The following is a 21,820-nucleotide window of genomic DNA, read 5'->3' as shown; positions in this document are numbered from 1 at the left end:
AATAATCCCTTAGCATGTTTACTAGCCAAAACGTACTGTATCACATTGTAAGTTGCTTTAAAGTTTGTATTTTCTATTAAGCTTGCTGCATGGTGATCATGTAAAAGTGTCTAATGGTTACTGTAAAATTAGAGGCTGTCCAAACAAAACTTAAAATCCTGAAACTTTCTCTCCAATGTATGATAATTCTTGGCTACACTAGTAAACAGTTTGACATGTGTTTAAACATAATTCAATTTTTTTATCAGATCGTCTTTTCTTAAAGGTATGTCTAATGAAGTGTGTGACTGTATAATAGAGGAGACAGTATTTGATTTTTAATTTTTATGTTAAATGGTTTCCACTGTTGTATGCCCATTTGAGTTTTTACAATAAAAGACAAATATAAAAATGTGTATCTGTATCACTGTGCTTACCATATTGTTTTACTGATGTTTTTGTGTTCATCTTTTCCCTTAAAGAGTGAACTCCTTGAGAGAAGGGGCTGTGGTGTTAGTATCTCTCCCAGTGCAACATATAGTAAGGATTCAGTAAATATTTGTTTGGATGAATAAATGAATGAAATCACATTCAAATGCATTATTTCTCCTTTGAAGGGAACCAAATAGCTGCCAGTCAATTTGCTCTCTTCACTGCCCTTGTTTTAGGGTGGCCTCACAGTTTGGCCTGGTTTTTATCATTGCTATCATTCAGCTACATATACTAACCTTTCAAATCTGCAAAAAGTATTTAAAAGAAAGAGAAATTGTTCATGTTTCAAAACCTATTATAATGCATCTTCAAATATGTCAGACACATCTTTGTTAAAATTAAACCAGGGATTGGTTTTGAGCGAATAGCCCTATATCCTTACAGATGCTGTGGATGGATGCATCTAAGCTGCTTATTATATTGATGGGTTTTGCTGCTCTGCAGCAAATGAAAACAGGCAGCTGCTTCCTCCATCAAAGCAAAAAGCAGCCTGAGTTTTTATTAACCGAGTGTTCATTTCTTCTATTGCCAAAATTCTTACACAAAACAAAAGAGCAGTTTTAGCACATTATTGCTTAACTAGACATGAACAACTGACAGCAAGTGATAAGCCTGTCTGCTTTTCACAACTGGTAATCATTTTTGGAATAGATGTTTTAATATAGTTGAATATAAATTTTGTAATTTACATCTACAATGGTACGTAAATTTATAGATCCAGTTTGTTGCAGGAGAATGAAGGCTATAATCACAAAAGGCTTTTCCCAGTGTTGTTTAATTTTTAATGACTATTTGAAAACTGGGGAAGGAAAATGAAATCAAATTCATTTCTTTAACAAAAAAAAAAAGGTGTTAAAGACAATCATACAAGTTGGTTGGAGACATTTGTAGATGGCCCCAACAGAGCAAGACCGCTGTGTTTACAGCCAGGACGTGCTTAGCACTACATTTCCACATTAGTTGCAGTGAGCTGCCCAAGTTAGTGCAGCAGCAGAAATTTTTGGAAAGCAGACTGTCACATTTCCTTCATATCGATGAATAATGATGAGTGGAGATACAGGAAGGACAGAGTCCTGGCCATTTTGCACAGCTGAGATTCTCAGCCAGCTCTGATACATATATATGTGTATATATACACATACATATATATACATATATATATATTTTAGCAATCTGAATGTCATATATTTAATTTCAGATGGCATGGCAAAGTGAGGTTTGTTTAAAGTAGGTTTAGACTAAACCCCAATGAGATGTTGCCCTACTTACCATGTCAATTTGCTGAGTAGTGTTTTACCTTTTGGAACTTGCTAATGGCAATTCCTGCTGTTAGAAGGGGAGGCAGTTCTCCTCCTTCCCCCTTCCCCACACAGAAATGATTCTTTCCTCAAGACCTAAGAGAGGAAACTTGGAATAAATGCAGTGTGATATGCTGGGACGTGCACCTTCCAAACAACATTGCTAAAATAAGTTATGCTGCCTAACAGCCTGATACCAGGACTGTTTAATGAATGTGTTCTGTTCTTGCATCTGGAACATGCACCTCCTAAATACTATTTACTCTCCGGGAAAGCTTGCATAAATGTGTAGAGCATGCATTCCACATGGAACACATGGCTTTCAATTTGTTTGGAATTTAGCCATAGTGTTTACCTGCAAATGAGATAAAGCTGGACCCCGAGGCAGGAAAATGCTTTAGAAATCAAATTCATGAATCACAGGTAACTCCAGGGAAGAAGCTCACTTTTGCTATTTTGGTATGCCCTGTAACAAGTATGTGTCTGTGTTCGGGATGTGGCTGAACACCTAAGACAGGGAACAATAACAATTATTCCTAATACTTTATTTCCTCCACTCCATTGGCACATTGCTGCTCTTACATGACTTTTCAAGACATGACCCAGCACTATTTTTATTTATTTATTTATTTATTTATTTATTTATTTATTTATTTTGAGACAGGGAGAGTCTCGCTCTGTTGCCCAGGCTGGAGTGCAGTGGCATGATCTTGGCTCACTGCAACCTCCGCCTCCCCGGTTCAAGCGATTCTCCTGCCTCAGCCTCCCTGTAACACGGCACAGTTTTAAAAGGGAAAAGGGTGATCTCATCAGAATGATGGCCTGTTCATCCCACCCTGAGGACACTCAAGCACAGCAGGGCCTTGGGGGAAGGCATTACTTCCCCCACGTAAAGGAATAAAACTGACAATGAAAGTCTTCCTTTTTCTTCTTCTCTTTTTCGTTTTTCCACTGTGGGAAGGACATGTGGTGTTTCTGGGGAAATCCATGTCATGTTTTCCCTCCTGCTAGGAACTCTGTGGTCTGATTTTCTGGGTCCACCTGTCCTAGACATGCTTCTTCTCACTTTCTGACATCCTCTCTGACCAATGGAGATGGAGCATTTTCTCACATAGGCCCAGATAGCTCACATCAGGAGATGTTCTTGTACCTGTGCTTTGAGACCTCAGGAAAATCTCTTCTGCCCTTAGGTAGTTTTGTTACACTGAGGAGAAGGAAATTCTTCTGAGGAAAAAATTACAGCAGAGAGCTGTGCTCAGTATTGGAGAGGGAAAATCATACTTGAAGATGTTTTCTGTTATTAATATGCTTGATTAACTAAATAAGCATTCACATCTAGTGTATATAGGTGTAGGGCAGTTATTTTCTGAAGCTCTGAGATTTAATTAACAAAGGTAGTTCTAATTCCATTGAAATAGACATGTAATGAAGATTTAACTTCTAGGACCATTTCGAAACCCATCTAAAATATTTCTTGGTAGAGGTTTAAATTTGAGATTATAGTGAAAATAAAATATTTTAACCAATCTAATTTCTTTAAAATGTCACAGGCTAGAGCCCACTGGTAATTTTATAGTTTTCATTTGGAAGTGTACACATATAATGATCTCTAGTCATTGGATTTAGAGTTGGAGGAGGCCTCAGAAATCAACTCAACTCTTCCATTTTTATTTTTGAAGTGAGAGCCCAAATATGATTTGTCCAAAGTCCCCAAATTAGTTATTGACAGAGCTATGAGAACTAGCAACTAGTTCTCTTGATTCTAGGACCAGCCATCAGGGTTGGGGCACAGAATGCAGTGATGAGAGACTGGGCTCTAGAGTTAGAGTATGTGGGCCTAAACCCTGGCTGTGCCGCTTCAGCTTGCTGTTCTGTTTATGCTATATTTCACTGTGCCTTTTAGCTGGTCATAAGGATAATGCATATCTTATAGGGGTTGTTTTAAGGATTAAATGTGATCATCCATGTAAAGTACACAGCCCAGTGTTTGCCAAGTAGTAAGTGTTCAACAAGTGATGCTGCCACTGCCAATAATAATAGCTGGGTGTGGTGGCTCACGCCTGTAATACCAGCACTTTGGGAGGCTGAGGTGGGTGGATCACCTGAGGTCAGGAGTTCGAGACCAGACTGACTAACATGGCGAAACCCCGTCTCTACTAAAAATATAAAAATCAGCTGGGTGTGGTGGTGTGTGCCTGTAATCCCAGCTGTTCGGGAGGCTGGGGCACGAGAATCACTTGAACCCAGAAGGCAGAGGTTGCAGCGAGCCGAGATCGCCCCACTGCACTCCAGCCTGGGCAACAAAGTGAGACTCCATCTCAAAAAAAAAATAACAATGATAATAATAATACTAGCAAACACTAACTGAGCACTTACTAGCTCCTATTCTGATTAATCCCCAGTCTATAGTATGGAGTAGGTAGTATTATTACTTTCAGATAAGGAATCGGGGAAGGAGAAGTTAAATGACTTGCTGAGGTCACAAAGATATTAAGTGTGAGAGGTGCCTTCCAAGTTCATGTCTTCACGCTCTAAGCCACTGCGGCGATGGCTATGGCTGCCGTGCATTTCTTTTTCTCAGCAGTGCTTCCGTATCCTCTGGTCCTGTCTCCATTTCTCATCTGTCACTCAGCTGCTTTCTCAGCATCTGCTGGAAAACTGACTATCAGCCCTACGACCAGGGCCTCGGGGAATGTTGCCTGAAGGCTGTCTTCCCCTCCCTGCTTCAGTGTCAGGACGTGGCTGGCACCTTGTCCATCTTTTCTTTACCTCCTAATCGTCACATTAATAGTCTGAGTTAAAATGGACATTTTAAATTTTAATGCATTTTTAATCAAATCACACCCATAATAAACAGGCCATCCTATAGTCCTAGAAGAATTTATTGTTGAAATACTTGAGTAATTTTTTATGCCCCTTCATTTCTCCTGCTTCCACATGCTCCTTATCTGCCCTTCTCTCAGCTCAGGTCAGTTGGCAATCAGATTGGACCCTTGTTTTTGTAATCTAGTGAGAGGCAGCAGATCCCAGAGGTTAAGAATAACAGGTCTATAATCAGATTGCCTGGGCTCAAATTCCAGCTCTGTGACCCAGTATCTGTATGACTGGGGAGGTTTCCAAACCTCCCTGTGCCTTGATTTCTTCCTCTGCCTCATAGTCCCTGGGCAGCATCAACGTTCCATAAATTGTAGAGTGTCACAAGGAAGGCCTCCACCTGCCCACCTGCCCACCATTCTGGACTATTCAGACATTCTCTCCTACTCAGATGTTCTTTGTGACCTGGCTCCACAAATATAGGGAGGCCTGCACTTAATCATATATTGTACAGAGTGAGTCTGCTAATGGGTCAAAGCGGGAGGACAAGTATAGAACATGTATTGTCCATATACATGTAATGATTGTTTTGGATCCATTTTCAAAGCTCCCATAACAAGGGCACATTTATCCAAAGTTCAGTTTGTTTTGATTTTGTGGGTTATCTATGAGGAATAATAATATCCCTGAAAGTACCATAAAAATGTAATTCTGGTTGATAAAATTCCCTGAATAGAAACTTGTCACAACAGTAATAGCAGCAGCATCATTTCTGTTTTTAATAGTAAAAAAATTACTCTATGTTAGGCACACTTCTAAATGTCTTACATGCATTATCTCATTTAATCCCCACAGCACCCCATGAGAAGGTACTTTTATTGCTTGTACTTAACAAATGAGAGAAGTGAGGCATTACCCAACAATCTGGCCAAAGTAGCCACCTGTCCCACTCCCATAATTATTCTCTATTTCGTTAACATGTTTTATTTCCTTCACAGCACTATTCACTGTCTGAAATGATCTTACTTGTGTCTATTTTCCCTATGAAAGTTATTTAGGCAAAGGCCTTGTTTTAATCACTGCTGTATCCTCAGCTTCTAGAACAGGCCTGGCTGCCTTGATAATTGTATGTTGCATGAGTAAATGAGGCTTAAAAAGTTTAAATACCTTGCCCAAGATCACAGAACCATAAGAGCCAGTATTCAAGCTGCACTGTAACTCAGGAAGATGAGAGCTGACTTTCTACTGTAGCTTTTTATAGTTGAAGACCCCCCAGACATAATCTAACCCAAGGCTATCATTTTGCAGATGAGGTTACTGAAGCTCAGAAAGGATAAATTACTTTCTAATATCTCACAGTTTGTTAGTGGCAGAGCCAGAATCAGACCCCAGATCCCTAGGTAGTGTTTTTTTGCACCATGAATTCAGCCTCCTCATTTCGTATAAAATTGAAGGAAAATCCTATATGCGTCTGCTGTACATCATCCGCCCACTTATTCATGCCATAAACCTAAGTCATACTTGACACTTCCCTCTCCGTTACCACCCCCTTCATCTAATTAACTAGTAAGTCTTGTCAGTGTACCTTCTAAATATATCTCACATCTTTCCACTTTTCTTCATCTCTGCTAACCATCACCCAAGCCACCACCAGCTCTCATCTGGATATTAGTAGTGGCCTCCTGCCTAGTTTCTCCCTGCCTCCTCTTGCCCCCTTTCATCTAATTTCTTAGAGTAGCCAGAATTATCTTCTAAACAGTATTATAAATCTGGTCATACCACGATGCTGCCTAAAACATATCATTTATTCTAAGGTGTGACTTAAAATTCTTACCATGGCCTCTGGGCCTGAGGGGTCTGGCCCCTAACCACCCCTCCTCCAGTCTTATCTTGTATTACTCTCTTCCTTTTTCATTTATTCTAGAGCTCCACTGACCTTATTTCCATTCCTACAACATTAAGCCCTCTTCTTAAGACTTTGTTTCATGGAGCTCCCCTTCTGTGGACCACTTCTTCCACTTTGTCCTCCTCTTCCTTCTTTATTGGGTTCTTCCCCCTCTGGGTCTCAAAATAGACTGAAGCCCCAGTGACCATGCTGTCTCCATCCCTGTTGATCCACAGGGCCCGAAACATTGTAGATGCCCAATAAATATTTGAGGAGCATTCTGTAGTCCTCTTGTGGATTTCTGCACTGGGTTGACACATCAGTGACAAAGCAGAAATGTGAGTTGGATTAAAAGAAAAGGAGACAGAGTACAAACACTGAAATGAGCCCAGGAAGCTTCCATACTCATTCCAACATGAGCAGCTTTTCTTTTTAGTAACATCTACCAGTGCATTTATTCTTCCAGAAGGTTTGATGGCTTAGCTAAGTGTGTGTTGGCCTCTCCACTTGAGTCTCAGATTTGAGAGAGGCCTTTTTTTACTGACTCTGTGTGATAGGCTTGATCACTTCCCTTGAGGGAGCTAGAGAGAAAGGTGCTGCTTCGATGGACATCAGCTGATCACAGAAAAGCTGTATGTCTGCTGTGAGAGCTAGATGTGTTGTCATCATGGAGCAAGTACAAGCAGTTGGTGGGTAGGAGGGAGCCAGCAGTGCTGCTTGTTGGATGCTGTCGATCAAAGCCTTAGGACTGTCCTCCAGGACGAACTATGAGAAGTGAAAAGCTCGCAAATGGAACTGATCTAGAAGGCCCCAAGCTTAGCTGGATCCTCAGGTTACTGAATTTTAGGATTTGCTCAGTCATCAGGTTAATCATCGTTGTGCTGTTTGTTTCCAGATTAACTATGAAACTTGACATTTAAAATAATTCTCGGCCAGGTGTGGTGGCTCATGCCTGTAATCCCAGCACTTTGGGAGGCTGAGGCAGGAGGATCACTTGAGCCCAGGAGTTCGAGACCAGCCTGAGTAACATGGTGAAACCCTATCTCTACCAAAAATAGAAAAATTAGCTGGGTGTGGTGGTGCACACCTGTAGTCCCAGCTACTTGGGAGAGAATCACCTAAGCCTAGGAAGTCAAGGCTGCAGTGAGCCATGACGGTGCCACTGCACTCCAGCCTGGCTGACAGAGTGAGATCCTGTCTCCAAAAATAAAATAAAATAATTCGAAACTAGCTACTTCACTAACAATAACAACAACAAAGTGGTTGCTTATATTAAGTAGATCACATTGCCAGTTTTCCACCTCACTCTTGCTACACAGACAGCTGTTTTAGTGTTGGCTGGCTATAGGCTTTCTAAAGTCTGACAAGTTCAACAGGCCCAGTTCTGACAGAAGCAACTGCAGGGAACCAAGCCTTTGTTCAAAAGAAATGTGATAAAACAAAATGACCATCGATATGCAAGTATAGTGTAGTACTCTTCCTTTTCCAGACAGAACTCTTGTTTAGCCAATGCTTTTATGGAGGCCCAAAGGATGAAGGAGGCCTTTCCTCCTATGAAATAAACTCATTTGATTTATACAGAAAGCACTAAAGAATAGGAAATGATATGCTTCTTAATAACATTTATAACGTGTTTAGAGAATACTTTATCTAGAATAAACTATTAATTTAAAGTTTGGGGATGCTTTTTTCGATTAACACTTTAGCTACTATAAATGCCACTTTGGGCATTCTGCAACACTTCATTGAGTGACGTCAATAATGTAGCAGAAGTGCTATAATTTTCAGATAAGCATTATAATCTATTTTTTTAAACTTTTATTTTAAGTTCAGGGGTACATGTTTGGGTTTGTTATACAGATAAATTGCATGTCACGGGGGTCTGGTGTACAGATTATTTCATCACCCAGTTAATAACCATAGTAGTATAATATTATTAAGGGAACATAAGAACCTTGGGATCTCATCATTAGTGTTCTTGTCTTGTACGTCCTTCTCCTAAAAATTATTCTCACCACCTTTCCAATGAATTTCTCTCTAGTCTATGAAGTCCCCCTACTCGCTATTCTTCCAGAATGAGTTAATGAAACCCCACCATTCTGAGCTTAAAGCATTGATGCTAAAATGTACTCTGGAAGAGATAAGAATATGTCTTGGATTCCAGAACTGTCCTACAAAGCTGTATTCAAAAGACCATGCATTTCTAGGTTTCAGGTAAACTTGGAGACTGAACAATGCACTCCTTTAAAAAACCTCACTAAACCTCTACATAGGGATGTTTTTTAAGGCATAAACCCACGTGAATGACACAATGGCCATTTTAAGGGGCAGCATGCAATAGCAATAAAATTTCGGAAGCTGGAAGGCAAATGCATTGACTTAGCAGATATGAGAAAGCCAGCAGTTGGCAAAGCTGAGAATCAACCCAATTTAAACTTCTGGAGCCTTGAAAGGATCGAAAATTGGTGGCATCAGATGTAGCTGGTTCTCCGTATCCATGGATTCTGCATCTGAGGATTCAGCCAACCTCTGATCCAAAATATTCAAAAAAAAAAAAAAAAAAAAGACTAAAAATAACACAAAAAATTTTATTTTATTTTTTGAGACAGGGTCTCACTCTGTCACCCAGGCTGGAGTGGAGTGGCGTGATCTCGGCTCACTGAAACCTCCAACTCCCAGGTTCAGGCGATTTTCCTGCCTCAGCCTCCCGAGTAACTGGAATTATAGGCGTACACCACCATGCCTGGCTAATTTTTGTATTTTTAGTAGAAACGGGGTTTCACTATGTTGGCCAGGGTGGTCTTGAACTCCTGACCTTAAGTGATCTGCCCGCCTCAGCCTCCCAAAGTGCTGGGATTACAGGCGTGAGCCACTGTGCCCAGCCAAAAATGTTTAAAAACATTATAGCAAATATTTACATAGCACTTATATTGGATATGCATGGAAATATTACATCATGTTATATAAGGGACTTTAATATCTGCAAATTTTGGTATGGAGTGGAGGAGTCCTAGAACTAATCCCCCACAAATATTGAGGGGCAGTTGTACTTCTAAAAGAAGGAGTTGAAGGGGATGAAACTAAGGAGAATTGATTGAAAGTTGTTTAAGATGTAGTTATATCCCCATTTCAGGCGACTGGGCAACTATTCTCCCTCTACTCCAACAAAAAACTGGAGGTTTATTCTTTGGAGAGGGTTAAACTGGGGATTTTGGGCTTGGGAGACACCAGGTACAGTCGAAAGCAGAGAATACGAAAAGCCAGGTGGAGTGACTAAGTGAACATATGCAGACTGAATGCTGAGCCCCACACCCTCACCCCACTCACCTACACTCAGCCTTCTTTACTTCCAGAATTACCAGATACCTGAGGGAAGCTTTTAATGTGACAGACAACAAAACCAAGAAACAGAAAAAAACAACTTGAAGAAAACAGACTTTATAAAGATGAGAAAACTTAAAAGAAACTATAATTAATACTTTCAAATAATTAAGACATTGCATTCATGAAACAGGAGTAGGATGCTTATAAAAGAAACATTCAGAGAATGACCATCAATAACAATAGCATATATTAAAAGAACAATAAAAAGGTTAGAAGATAAAGTTGAGGACATTTCCAAGAAAGTAGAAAACAATAAGAGATGCAAAGCAAGAAAGAAAAGATTTTTTAAAATAAAAGGATGAGTTCAGGAGATTCAACATCCAAATAATAACAGTTGCAGAAGAAGAGAACAGAGAAATATGGAGATAAGGAAATAATCGATGATACTTTGTAAGAAACTTTCCAAGAACTGAAGAACATGGAGTTTCTGGATTGAAATTACCCACTGAATCATGCAAGTTCTTAAACATTTACCTCTCATACCCCCTTTTTCAAGAAACTACTGGAGGATGTGTTACACTAAAATGAGGGAATAAACCAAGAAAGAGGAAGACAATGGGTAGAGGAAACAAGAGATTGACACAAGAAAGGCAAAAGGAGCCTGGGATGATAGTGAAGATTAGGCTGTCAGCTGTGTACCAAGCATAGAGGGCATTCAGTCCAGACTAAGGCAGGTTAGAAGATACCAGGAGAGATTTCCTCATAAGGTTGATAGAACACCCATTGTGAATGAATGTATTGAGAGGAGAAATTGACAACTGAAGTTTGAGGTTGCCTAAAAATCTTAGCAAATGAGGGGGGAAAAGACCTTTATAAACTCCAGAGAAAACAAAAATGTGTGCATGAAAGAAAAAACAATCATAGTTTACTACATAGCTGTTTTATTTCCTAGTCATAATAAAATCACCTGGGGAGTGATCTTACCAAAATTTTAGCATTATAACTATTATTGTAATATTAAAATATAATATTAAGCAGATGGCGTGGGGTGGATAAGGGGCGCACATATGTGATGTGGGAAGAGGAATAGATTTAAAAGCAAAAAATGCTAATTTTGCACAGTGAGGGGTCAGTAGATTTTGCTTGAAACTGAAAAATCAAGAAGCAACAATACAAACTTATTATGTAGAAATATAGACACAATTACCAGAAGAATTAGCTAAAAGAGTTGAAAGTAATAGTTTCTGGGGAAGCAGAAATACTGGGGAAAGGGGCTTGGTGCTACTGTTTGTCTTAGCCATTCTAATAGATCCCAATGGCTCTTTAAACTATGTGTCTCTATAACTAATTTGAAAAGAAAATCTTTTTGAAAGGCCATTTTATTCCCACAAATAAGAATGAGAAAACTTTAAAAAGTAGCAGCTTTATTGAGATATAATTCACATACCATACAATTCATCCAGTGGTATTTAGTGTATTCACACACTTGTGCAACTGTCACCACAATTTTAGAATATTTTGTCACCTCCAAAAGAAACCTTATACTCATTGGCAGTCATGCTCCATTTACACCTAACCATTGTTGCCCTGGGCAGTTACCATGCCACACTCCATCTTTATGAATATACCTATTCTGGATATTTCATATAAATAAAAACATACAACATGTGGTCCTTTGTAACTGGTTTCTTTCACTCAGTACAGGCATACCTTGGAGATATTGAGGGTTTGGTTCCAGACCACTGCAATTAAGTGAATATCACAATCAAGTAAGTCACACAAATTCTTTGCTTTCCTGGTGCATATAAAAGTTTGCACTATACTGTAGCTTAAGTGTGCAATAGCATTATGTCTAAAAAGATGCACATACCTTACTAAAAATACTTTATTGCTAAAAAATACTAATGATCATCTGAGCTTTCTGTGAGTTGTCATCTTTTTGCTGGTAGAGGGTCTTGCCTTGATGATGGCTGCTAACTGATGGTTAGCAGGGTGATGGTTGCTGAAAGTTAGGGTGGCTGTGGCAATTTCTTAAAATAAGACAATGCAGTTTGCCGCATTGGTTGACTCTTCCTTTCAGGAAAGATTTCTGTGTAGCATGCAATGCTATTTGACAGCATTTTACCCACAGTAGAACTTCTTTCAGAATTGGAGTCAATCCTCTCAAACCCTGCCACTGCTTTATCAACTCAGTTTATGTAATATTCTAAATCCTTTGTTGTAATTTCTACAGTGTTCACAGCATCTTCACCAGGAATTGATTCCATCTTAAGAAACTACCTTCTTTACCCATGCGTAAGAAGGAACTCCTCATCCTTTCAGGTTTGATCATGAGATTGCAGCAATTCAGTCACGTCTTCAGGCTCCATTTCTCATTCTAGTTCTCTTGCTATTTCCACCTCTCAAAATCATCCACGAATGCTGAAATCAACTTCTTCCAACTCCTGTTAACACTGATATTTTGACCTCCTCCCATGACTCTCAAATGTTCTTAATGGCATCCAGAATAGTGAGTCCTTTCCAGAAGATTTTCAACTGACTTTGCTCAGATGCATCAGAAGAATCACTATATTTGGCAGCTATATCCTTATGAAATGTATTTCTGAAATAATAAGATTTGAAAGTCAAAATTACTCCTTGATCCATGGACTACAGAATGGATGCTGTGTTAGCAGGCATGGAAACAACATTAATCTCCTTGCATATCTCCATCAGTGCCCTTTGGTGACCAGGTGCATTGTCAATGAGCAGTATATAATATTTTGAAGGGAAGTGCTTTTTTCGGAGCAGTAGGTCTTAGCAGTGAGCTTAAAATATTCAGTAAACCATGCTATAAACAGATGTACTATCATCCAGGCTTTACTGTTCCATTTATAGAGCATAAGCAGAGTAAATTTCGCATAATTCCTTTTCTCTTATTTTTTTTTTTTAAGAGACAGGGTTTCACTATGTTGTCCAGGGTGGAGTGCAGTGGCTATTCACATATTCAATCCTAGCCTACTACAGCCTCCAGCTCCTGGGCTTACTCAAGCAATCCTCCTTCCTCACCCTCCTGAGTAGCCCGATAGGCACCTGCCACTGAGCCAGGCTAGATTTAGCATAATTCTTAAAGGCGCTATGATTTTTAGAATGGTGCAGAGCATTGGCATCAACTTAGTCACCAGCCGCACTAGCCCCTAACAAGAGACTCAGCCTGTCCTTTGGATCTTTGAAGCCAGGCAGTGAATTCTCTCTAGCTACCAAAGTCCTAGATGGCATCTGCTTCCAATGGAAGGCTTCCAATGTTTGTCTGCATTGAAAATCTGTTGGTTAGTGTAGTCACCTTCATCAGTGATCTTAACTACATCTTCTGGATAACTTGCTACAGCTTCTACATCAGCACTTACTGCTTTGCCTTGCACTTTTATGTTACGGAAATGGCTTCTTTATTTAAACTTCTTGAACTAACCTCCACTAGCTTCAAACTTTTCTTCTGCAGATTCCTCACCTTCAGCCTTCGTAGAATTGAAGAGTTAGGGCCTTGCTCTGGACTGGGCTTTGGCTTAAGAGAACGTTGTGGCTGGTTTGATCTATCCAGACCACTAAAACTTTCTCCATATCAGCAATAAGGCTGTTTCGTCTTCGTATCATTCGTGTGTTCACTGGAGTAACACTTTTAAATTCCTTCAAGAACTTTTCTTTTACATTCGCAACTTGTCCGTTTAGTGCAAGAGGCCTAGCTTTCAGCCTATCTCAGCTTTCAACATGCATTCTCCATAAGTGGAATCATTTCTAGCTTTTGATTTAAAGTGAGAGACATGCAACTATTCCTTTCACTTGAACACTTAGAGACCATTGTAAGTTTATTAATTAGCCTAATAATAGGGAGGCCTGGGGAGAGGGAGAGAGATGGGGGAATGCCGACTGGTGAAGAAGTCAGAACACACACAAGATTTATTGATTAAGTTTGCTAGCTATCTTATATGGACGCAATTCATGCCGCCCCAAAACAATTACCATAGTAACATCAAAGGTCATTGATCACAGATCACCATATCAGATATAATAATAATGAAAAATTTTGAAATATTGTGAGAATGACCAAAATCTGTCACAGAGACACTAGTTGAGCACATGCTGTTGGAAAAATGGCACCAATGGACTTGCTCAGTGCAGGGTTGCCACAAACCTTCAATTTGTAAAACTGAAGATATGCAGCATCTACAAAGCACAATAAAGAAAGCTGCAATAAAATGGAGTATTGCCTGTATAACATTTTCAAGTCCCATCTATGTTGTAGCATGTATCAGTTCTTTTTTTATTGTCAAATAATAATCCATTGTATGGACGTACCACATTTTATTTATCCGTTAGTCAGTTGATGGACATTGGGGTTGTTTCCACTTTTGGGCTACTAAGAACAATGCTGCTATGAGCATTCGTGTACAAGTTTTTGTTGGACATATTTTGATTTATCTTGGGTAGCAGTGGAATTGCTGGGTCATATTATAATCTACATTTAACCTTTTAAGGAACTGCTACACAATTTTCCAAAGTGGCTGCATGATTTTACATTCCCACCAGCAGTGCATCAGGGTTCCAATTTCTCCACATCCTCACCAGCCCAACGTTCGTTATAACCTGACTATTTGATTGTAGCCATCCTAGTGGGTGTGAAGTGGTATCTCATTTAGGTTTTGATTTTCACTGAGATAACTTTTAAAAACTTTGATTAGCAAAAATTAGTTATGTTGAAAAAATCCTATCTGGGCAAGGCTTTGAGGCAACAAACACTCTGATTAGGAGTGTAACTAGGTACACATTTTATGGAGGTCAGTTTGATATATTTAAATGCAAAATATATGTAACCTCTGACCAGATATCCCATTTCCTAGTATTTGACCTAAGGAGAAAACCATAGGTTGGGAAAAGATGGGTTGTCATATTGTACTACTGTTGATGTTAATGGCAAAAACCACAATTACTTTTGCATCAACACAATAATCTCATCATATCAACAACTTTGAAACTAACTTAAATGTCTATCAAGAGGAAACTGGTTAAATGAATTCTGATGCACACATAGAATGTCTAAGCAATCATTATAAATAATGATGCAGGCAAAGTACATTTTTATTTTCTAGTAAAGCTATCTACCGCATATTGAATGAGGGAAAATCAGGTTATTGAATATCTTCATGAAAAGATCCCATTGGTGTAAAATATCTGTTTGCCTAGAAAGATCTTTTGAGATGACGTCCAAAATGTTAACAGTGATTATATCCTAGTGGTCACATTTTACGTGATTTTTTTTTTTTTACTTTGTTCTTTGTATGTAATTTTGTTAAAAATCAACCTCTATAATTTTTTGAGACAATTATAAAACTATTACAAAATACTGCATTTTAGAAGTCGCATTTTTGTACTTAATCAAGGCTTAAATTTTAGTTAGATACTCTTTGTCTATCATTTTTTTAAAACCTCAAGCTAAAGGCATAAAGAAATTCATTATAGTGGTGATTATATTCACTTGGTATACAGCATTGTCTTATGCTCTTCCTTCAGAGACTTTTATTTATACTTTGGTCTTAAGAGAGTTATTTTTATGTGGAGATATGACAGGTATTAGGATTTGCGGTAACAGGTCAAAATGGTTTTCCATTTTTCTGGTTATTGGGATACTAATTTTGGATTCACATATTCTCTCTTCCACTCTTCCATCCCTCTTTGCTGGAGAATAACATTAACAATGCTTTCTTTTTCTTTGATCTTATTATGTGTTAGGAACCATTCTAAACATAGGCATGTATTTTACTCATCTCTCAGGCCAGTCCTGTGAGGTTGACAATACTGCAATGATATTTTACAAATGAGGAGCGTGAGGGATAGGCAGGTTAAGTAACCTGTCCAAGGTCACTCCACAGGGGAATGGCAGAGCTGGCACTGGAGCCCAATAAGTCTGGTTCCAAAATATCTGTGATCTTAACTGCCACATTCCACTGCCTCTCTTACTTTCCTCCTAAATATGACTGCAAACACTTCTTGCTGGTTTTCCTTGTTTCTCCCTCAAGCTGTCATTCCTACCAGAAATGCCAGAGAGGCTGAGGTAGTGTGTACACCTGACTGGGCTTCCCTGCAACAAATGCTCTATGGAGACACCTCTTTGCTGTTTATATATTTACCCCCTGAATCTCTTAGGAGTTTACTTAACATTTCTTTAACACCCTCTTCTCTGAAATGTTTGGATTTCTTACTCCTCAAAGTTGGAGGTTCATCTAGGGGAAAAAAATTAAGCCTTTTGTAGATGTTTCAACTTTGCATTAAGACCATCAGCAGAGTGCTTGGTGTTGAGTTAGAGAACATTTGCCACCCGTTCCCAGGACTGCATGGTGCTCTCAGCCTTAGGAAGTGCAAGATGCCTGGTGCTCTGCCTGATCTTTGAGTTTGATTAATTGGGGGAAAACATAATTTTTATAAGGTTATAATTTATTCTAATTATAAGGGTAATATATGCTTATTGTAAAAATTTTGGAAAATACAAAAAAGCATAAAGAAAAAAATTAAAAACACTTATAATCCTACCATCCTGTGATAACAACTAGAAACTACAATTTCCAAGCATGTTTGTCTTCTCTTTAAGCAATTCATATCCATTCATGAAGACTAAGTATTTGAAATCAGTGATTTATGGATGACAATTTTAGAAAATGTCCATCCATGCAATTTAGCAGGTTGAATTATTGTTAAATTTAAAGATGTACCAAAGTTGGTGAAATTAAAATTTCTTAATCTTACACAGCAGTTTGATTTTATTTAACTGAAGAAAGACATAATTGTGGCCAGGCACAGTAGCTCACACCAGTAATCCCAGCACTTTGGGAGGCCGAGGCAGGCAGATCACGAGGTCAGGAGTTCGAGACCAGCTTGACCAACATGGTGAAACCCAGTCTCTACTGAAAATACAAAAATTAGCTGGGCGTGGTGGTGTGCATCTGTAATCTCAGCTACTCAGGAGGCTGAGGCAGGAGAATCACTTGAATCCAGGAGGCAGACTTTACAGTGAGCTGAGATCTCGCCACTGCACTCCAGCCTGGCGACAGAGCAAGATTCTAAAAAAAAAAAAAAAGACAGAATTGTGCATGTTTAAAAATATTAGCATGGAATCAAACAAAAAAGTGTAGTGACGTCAGTGGTTTTGTTTGCTCCTGTGTGTGATCGTCCCATTTATTTTTGCCTAATATGGGCTGCATATATAAGTAAGTCTTCAACTGATACTAATTAATTTTATGTGCACAAGATGAAGATCTATGTGAAGTACCATCAAAATTTAACTTGATATTTGTGATTTTGGTTGTTACTGTTTTGGCTATCTTGTGATCAAAATTTAGTATAATTTATTTAGGATATTTTTCTATTATCCTTGGGAAAGAGTTATAAATCTCACCACTATAAAAATAACAACAATAAAAGACACTCGTGACATGACGTATTATAAGTAATAACAATGTTGTTTGATTGAAGTTGAAATAGCTTGTACTGAACATTATTTTTAAAAGCCATTTCTTAAAAGAATGATTTCTATAATCAAAAGGTTTATCCTCTTGTGTTTTCTAGGCATCTGGCCATCTGAAGAGGTTTTGGCTTACTACTGCCTCAAGCACAATAATATATTCAGGTACAGAGCTGCACTTAAGATATTTTTTAGCCCATCATGGATATTGAATCAACATATTAAAAATTGCCATGATTATATTCTTCAAATTAAATTGTTAGAAAAAAATATAAAAAAAGAAAAACAGGAAGAAAAGGAAAACAGAAAGAGGGGGAAAAGTTCACAGTGAACACATGTTGCTTCTCAAGTGAAATCTGAATTGCCTTGGGTACTAATATTGCACAGCAAGATTTTTGCTATATGTCAAAGGCTTTTGATTTCCACTCAAGGCATTTTATTTCACTTTGATTTGGGGGAAACAAAAGTGAAGCTCCAATCAATCCTTACTGATTGTGAAGGTCAAAAAAAAAAAAAAAAAAACCAATAAAGACATTCTTTAAACTTCTGCTGGGGAAGTCACTACAGAATGTCTGATAAATAAATACCTCACAGCTATTATTTAAAGATGCCATCCCACCCCTGGTTTTAAAGGTATTTTTATATATCTAACAATATGTATTTGTGAACTATAAATTACCATTACGGATTCATGCTATGGAAATAAGTGTTTTCAACTGTTAGTGTGCATTACAGATCGAACCCATGGATGGAATTTAGGAAAAAAAAAAAAACTTTATTTGAAAATTCTAAAGATGTTTGGTAGACCCAGAAAATATAGGTTTTTCATTTTAATTCTCATTTTATAAAAGTCATTCAATATATACTTCCTGAATAGCTCATTATGATAGCAGATAAGCCACTAGTGATCATAGCGTGTGTTTTAACCGTATGTACTTACAAGATTGGGTCAATAATATGTATTTTTTTAAGCTCTATGGGTCCATATTTACCAACCAGTCTTTAATTGCTTTAAACAACCAAACACTCATTAAGTGTGTTTTGAAATATTAATGTCCTTGCTTGGCTTCTTCTCCTCCCTTTCCCCCTCTTCCCACCTCTCCCTCCCTTTTAATTTTGCTTTTTTTCTCCTCTTGAGGTAATAAACTTCCCAAACTGGGAAGAGGAAACAATCCTAAGAGTCTAAGCATATAAATAAGAACAGGGCAATTTTGAATGTGGGCTGCAGAGCTGCCCTGGAAGTCTGGCATTTGCTCATCTCGCTGTGCTTAAGCTTGACTGGAGCTCCAATCAGCGAGCAGTGGGCCAGGGCGAGAATGTCACACGTTAAGGGCTGATATTTAGGCACAAAGGGGAAGGTAAGTGCAGAGTGCCACCCTAGACTGTCAGCTTTAACTCTGAGCTGCTTTACTTTTGAGCTGTGAAGTCAGAGCCCAGTCATTACTTTAGCCTGGGTTTGCTGGCTTAACCATATTATGTCCCTGCATTGTTTATTCACTGTGTTGTGTTGGGGTCAATTGTGATTTAAGTGTTAATTGCTAAATGCTCTTTGTGTAATTGTTCTTTATGGGGACTGTTCAGCTTTCCAAAATGTTTCAGTTTGTTTAAGAATTTTTTTTTTTTAATTCAGGATTGCATCTATTTATTTTGTGTGTGTTGTTTGTATGTAACTATAATATAGGTATATACACACTCATATATATTCTTCATTTACTTGTCTAACTGTTTTTGAAGGAATGAATGTGGATTAACAGTGTTATCCTTTCCTAACAATTCTCTTTCGCTACTCTAGCTAGTTTAGTTCTAAAAGACAGCGCCATTGACAACGGAAAAAAAGGGAACCTTCTCAGATTTTTCAGCTCAGCGGTGGTAATGTTGCAGTGAACACTAATGAGGGAACCCCCACTGATTTGCCTGCTTTGTGACTTTTCTATTTCATAATTATTTTTAAAACGCAAAACGACATGAGGTAGCCTAGTCATGTCTCTACAACTTCCTGGTAGCGCCGTTCTTACTGCAGATGGCAATTTGTTCTTGTAACATATATCTCTCTCTGACCATTTTCATCTAATTTGTATGGGTTCTACCATTTCTTTTCTCTCTTTCAGGGCCCTTGCTGTGTGTGAGCTAGGGGGTGGCATGACATGCTTGGCTGGGCTCATGGTAGGTCTTTTCTCCATTCCAATCCCATTCAGAGGGAGGAACAAAAGGAAAAATGTTCCAGGGCCTCCAACTGCTGGGTCAGAGAACCGTCAACAGCATCAGCTGCGGTCAAGCTGCCGGGTCTTGAGAGACCTTCTAGATTGACTTAACTTTCGGATCATATTGATTTTATGGTTGCCTCGATGAGCAGAAACATTTTACCTCAGTGTAGTCAATATTGCTTGTTGTGACATTCCAGGCCTCGCACAGTCTTTCTTTGCCATAGCGAAAGCATTTTTTTTTTTTTTTTTCAGATTATAGTCCCATTTGCTAAGATACAGGAATAGCCCGGCGAATCACAGTTGGAGCACCATGATATAGCTGCTAATGTTTTGCCTGCATTATTACACCAACAAACATGATCCAGAGCGCTCAGTAATTAGATTCTTTTGAATTAGATTGGCCATTCAGGAACGTCGTTCCCCATTCTCTGGGTTCTGAGTCATGTATTCAGGAGATATTATGTAGCAGCACAGTGCATTAGACAAGTTTTTATGTCTCTACAAATAAAAGCATATTGTTACACTGATTGGCATTTGACAAACCTGTCGCTCTTATACAATGTGTCGAGGTTACAGCCCAATGTGCGAGCATGTCAAAGCTCACAAAAAAATTACCCTCACAAAGCCATCTGCCTGCAATGCAAAGTTATATGAAGGGCATCAGGCAGTCAGACAGAAGCAAGCTGAAAGGCAGAGTGACAGCCTTGTATGATGGCTCTACTAGATAAACAGAAGCCCACAAATGAAAGCCTCTCAGAATACCATCATCCGCTGTCACAATGCAATTACCGAACAGAATGATAGCAAGATAGAGGCTCCCGCAAATGGAATGATAAAAGTATTGACTGATTTGATTGAATGATTAAAATAATGCAGACATAAAATGAAAAAAGATTGAAGATTGTTACAGAGAAATAGGTGAGGAAGCATGATACTGAAGGCTTGTCACTCCTGTCTTCACTTCCACACAGACAAGCATATTTGCTCATTGTTTGCTGTGCTCCCTTTTTTTTTTCAGGTTGCTATTTCTGCAGATGTCAAAGAAGTTCTGTTAACTGATGGGAATGAAAAGGCCATCAGAAGTATCCTTATTCAGATAGAAAACGGGTTTGTTGTGCTCATTCCTTTTTCCCGGCTGAGTAACAATTGATATAAAGAAAGACAGCATGGGGTATTAAAAGAGAGTTTCCCCCCTACATACATGATAAGTAATTAAGAAAAAGTAGAAATATATGAATTCCTTGCATACAACTCCGTGGGTTTTTTTCTTTCCATAGATTTTTATAGACATCTCTCATGAAAGGACCCTACAAAATTTGTTTCATAATAATTTTCAAGCATTCTTGTTCTTTTATTTCCATTGGAATTTGCCAGTGTAAAATAAATTATTTGGTATTTATTGTATTTGGATATTGCTGGCAAATATTAACTTCCAGCTTCATGTTTGTTATTACATTTATGCACTTGATATTGTATGTACTGTGTAATATTGTGCCTGCTCTAATTGCTGAGGGTACCTATATTCCCCCACTGGAACAGCTGTCAGTTCTTCATTATTTCCTTTTATTTAGGATTTTATTTAGGATTATACAAGCTATCTCTATTTTTCCGCTATGCTATTACAGTTCAAACTCCATTAGATTATGCTTTACTAATATGTACACAGAGTTCATGAAAATTGAACTGTACTTTAACTAAGAAAGCAAGCATAAATGTAGCTATTTTAGCAGTCGAGCTGATTTGTTCAGGGGCAGTTAACAGCTGTTAGAAACTGAGAGGAAAAGTGGAAGATATGTTTGCTTTGGATTTTTTTTTTTTTTTTGGTGTGCCTTACATTTACATTATGAGGGAGACAATCTACTTATTTGAATTTTAAGCTCCTAAACTGCCAAAGCAGTTTTGATTTCTGTGGCATCTTACATACAATCTATTTCTGATTTTCCTTTTCGAGTTCTGCCATATGATTTTTTCAAAATATGCAGCAGCTTCATCAAGCTGCTCAAACAGGAGAAAGGAGGAACGAGAAGCACAGTAGCTAATATTGTTCAGTAACATTTGTATGCTCTACAGAGCCCCACCCAGCTAATTGCCTGACAGACTTAAAAAAAATTCAGGAAGGAAAAACAGCCAATCACAATCTTGGCCTTTCACACAAGGGAAGGAGATCACAAAAGGTGCTTCCTTTTTTTAAATGCAGGATTTTAATCACATTCTTGAGACTGTCTCAAGTTTTTCAAAATATTCCTGAAGATGAGCGGATGTTGTTTCATTCACTCTGCTTTATTCTGAGTTATTTCGTGCATGTATCCATGTATCATTTCACTGTGCTCCTCCT

At 38.4% G+C, this 21,820-nt stretch overlaps 1 protein-coding gene across 3 annotated transcripts in view; it reads left to right on the top strand.

Annotated features, from left to right (window-relative positions):
• CAMKMT (calmodulin-lysine N-methyltransferase) overlaps nt 1–21,820 on the top strand; it is a 414,521-nt gene that overhangs the window by 327,810 nt on the left and 64,891 nt on the right. For all 3 annotated transcript variants that reach the window (XM_001145471.8, XM_009442405.5, XM_009442406.5), the window contains exons 4-6: nt 17,386–17,446; nt 19,390–19,444; nt 20,504–20,567. In XM_001145471.8, the coding sequence (XP_001145471.1) occupies nt 17,386–17,446; nt 19,390–19,444; nt 20,504–20,567 (180 nt within the window). The remainder of the gene's footprint in view (nt 1–17,385; nt 17,447–19,389; nt 19,445–20,503; nt 20,568–21,820) is intronic.

This window comes from Pan troglodytes, chromosome 12 (genome assembly GCF_028858775.2).
Source record: "Pan troglodytes isolate AG18354 chromosome 12, NHGRI_mPanTro3-v2.0_pri, whole genome shotgun sequence".
Taxonomy (NCBI): Eukaryota; Metazoa; Chordata; class Mammalia; order Primates; family Hominidae; genus Pan; species Pan troglodytes.
The sequence above is the reverse complement of the archived record's forward strand: the minus strand, read 5'-3'. Positions and strand labels throughout refer to the sequence as shown.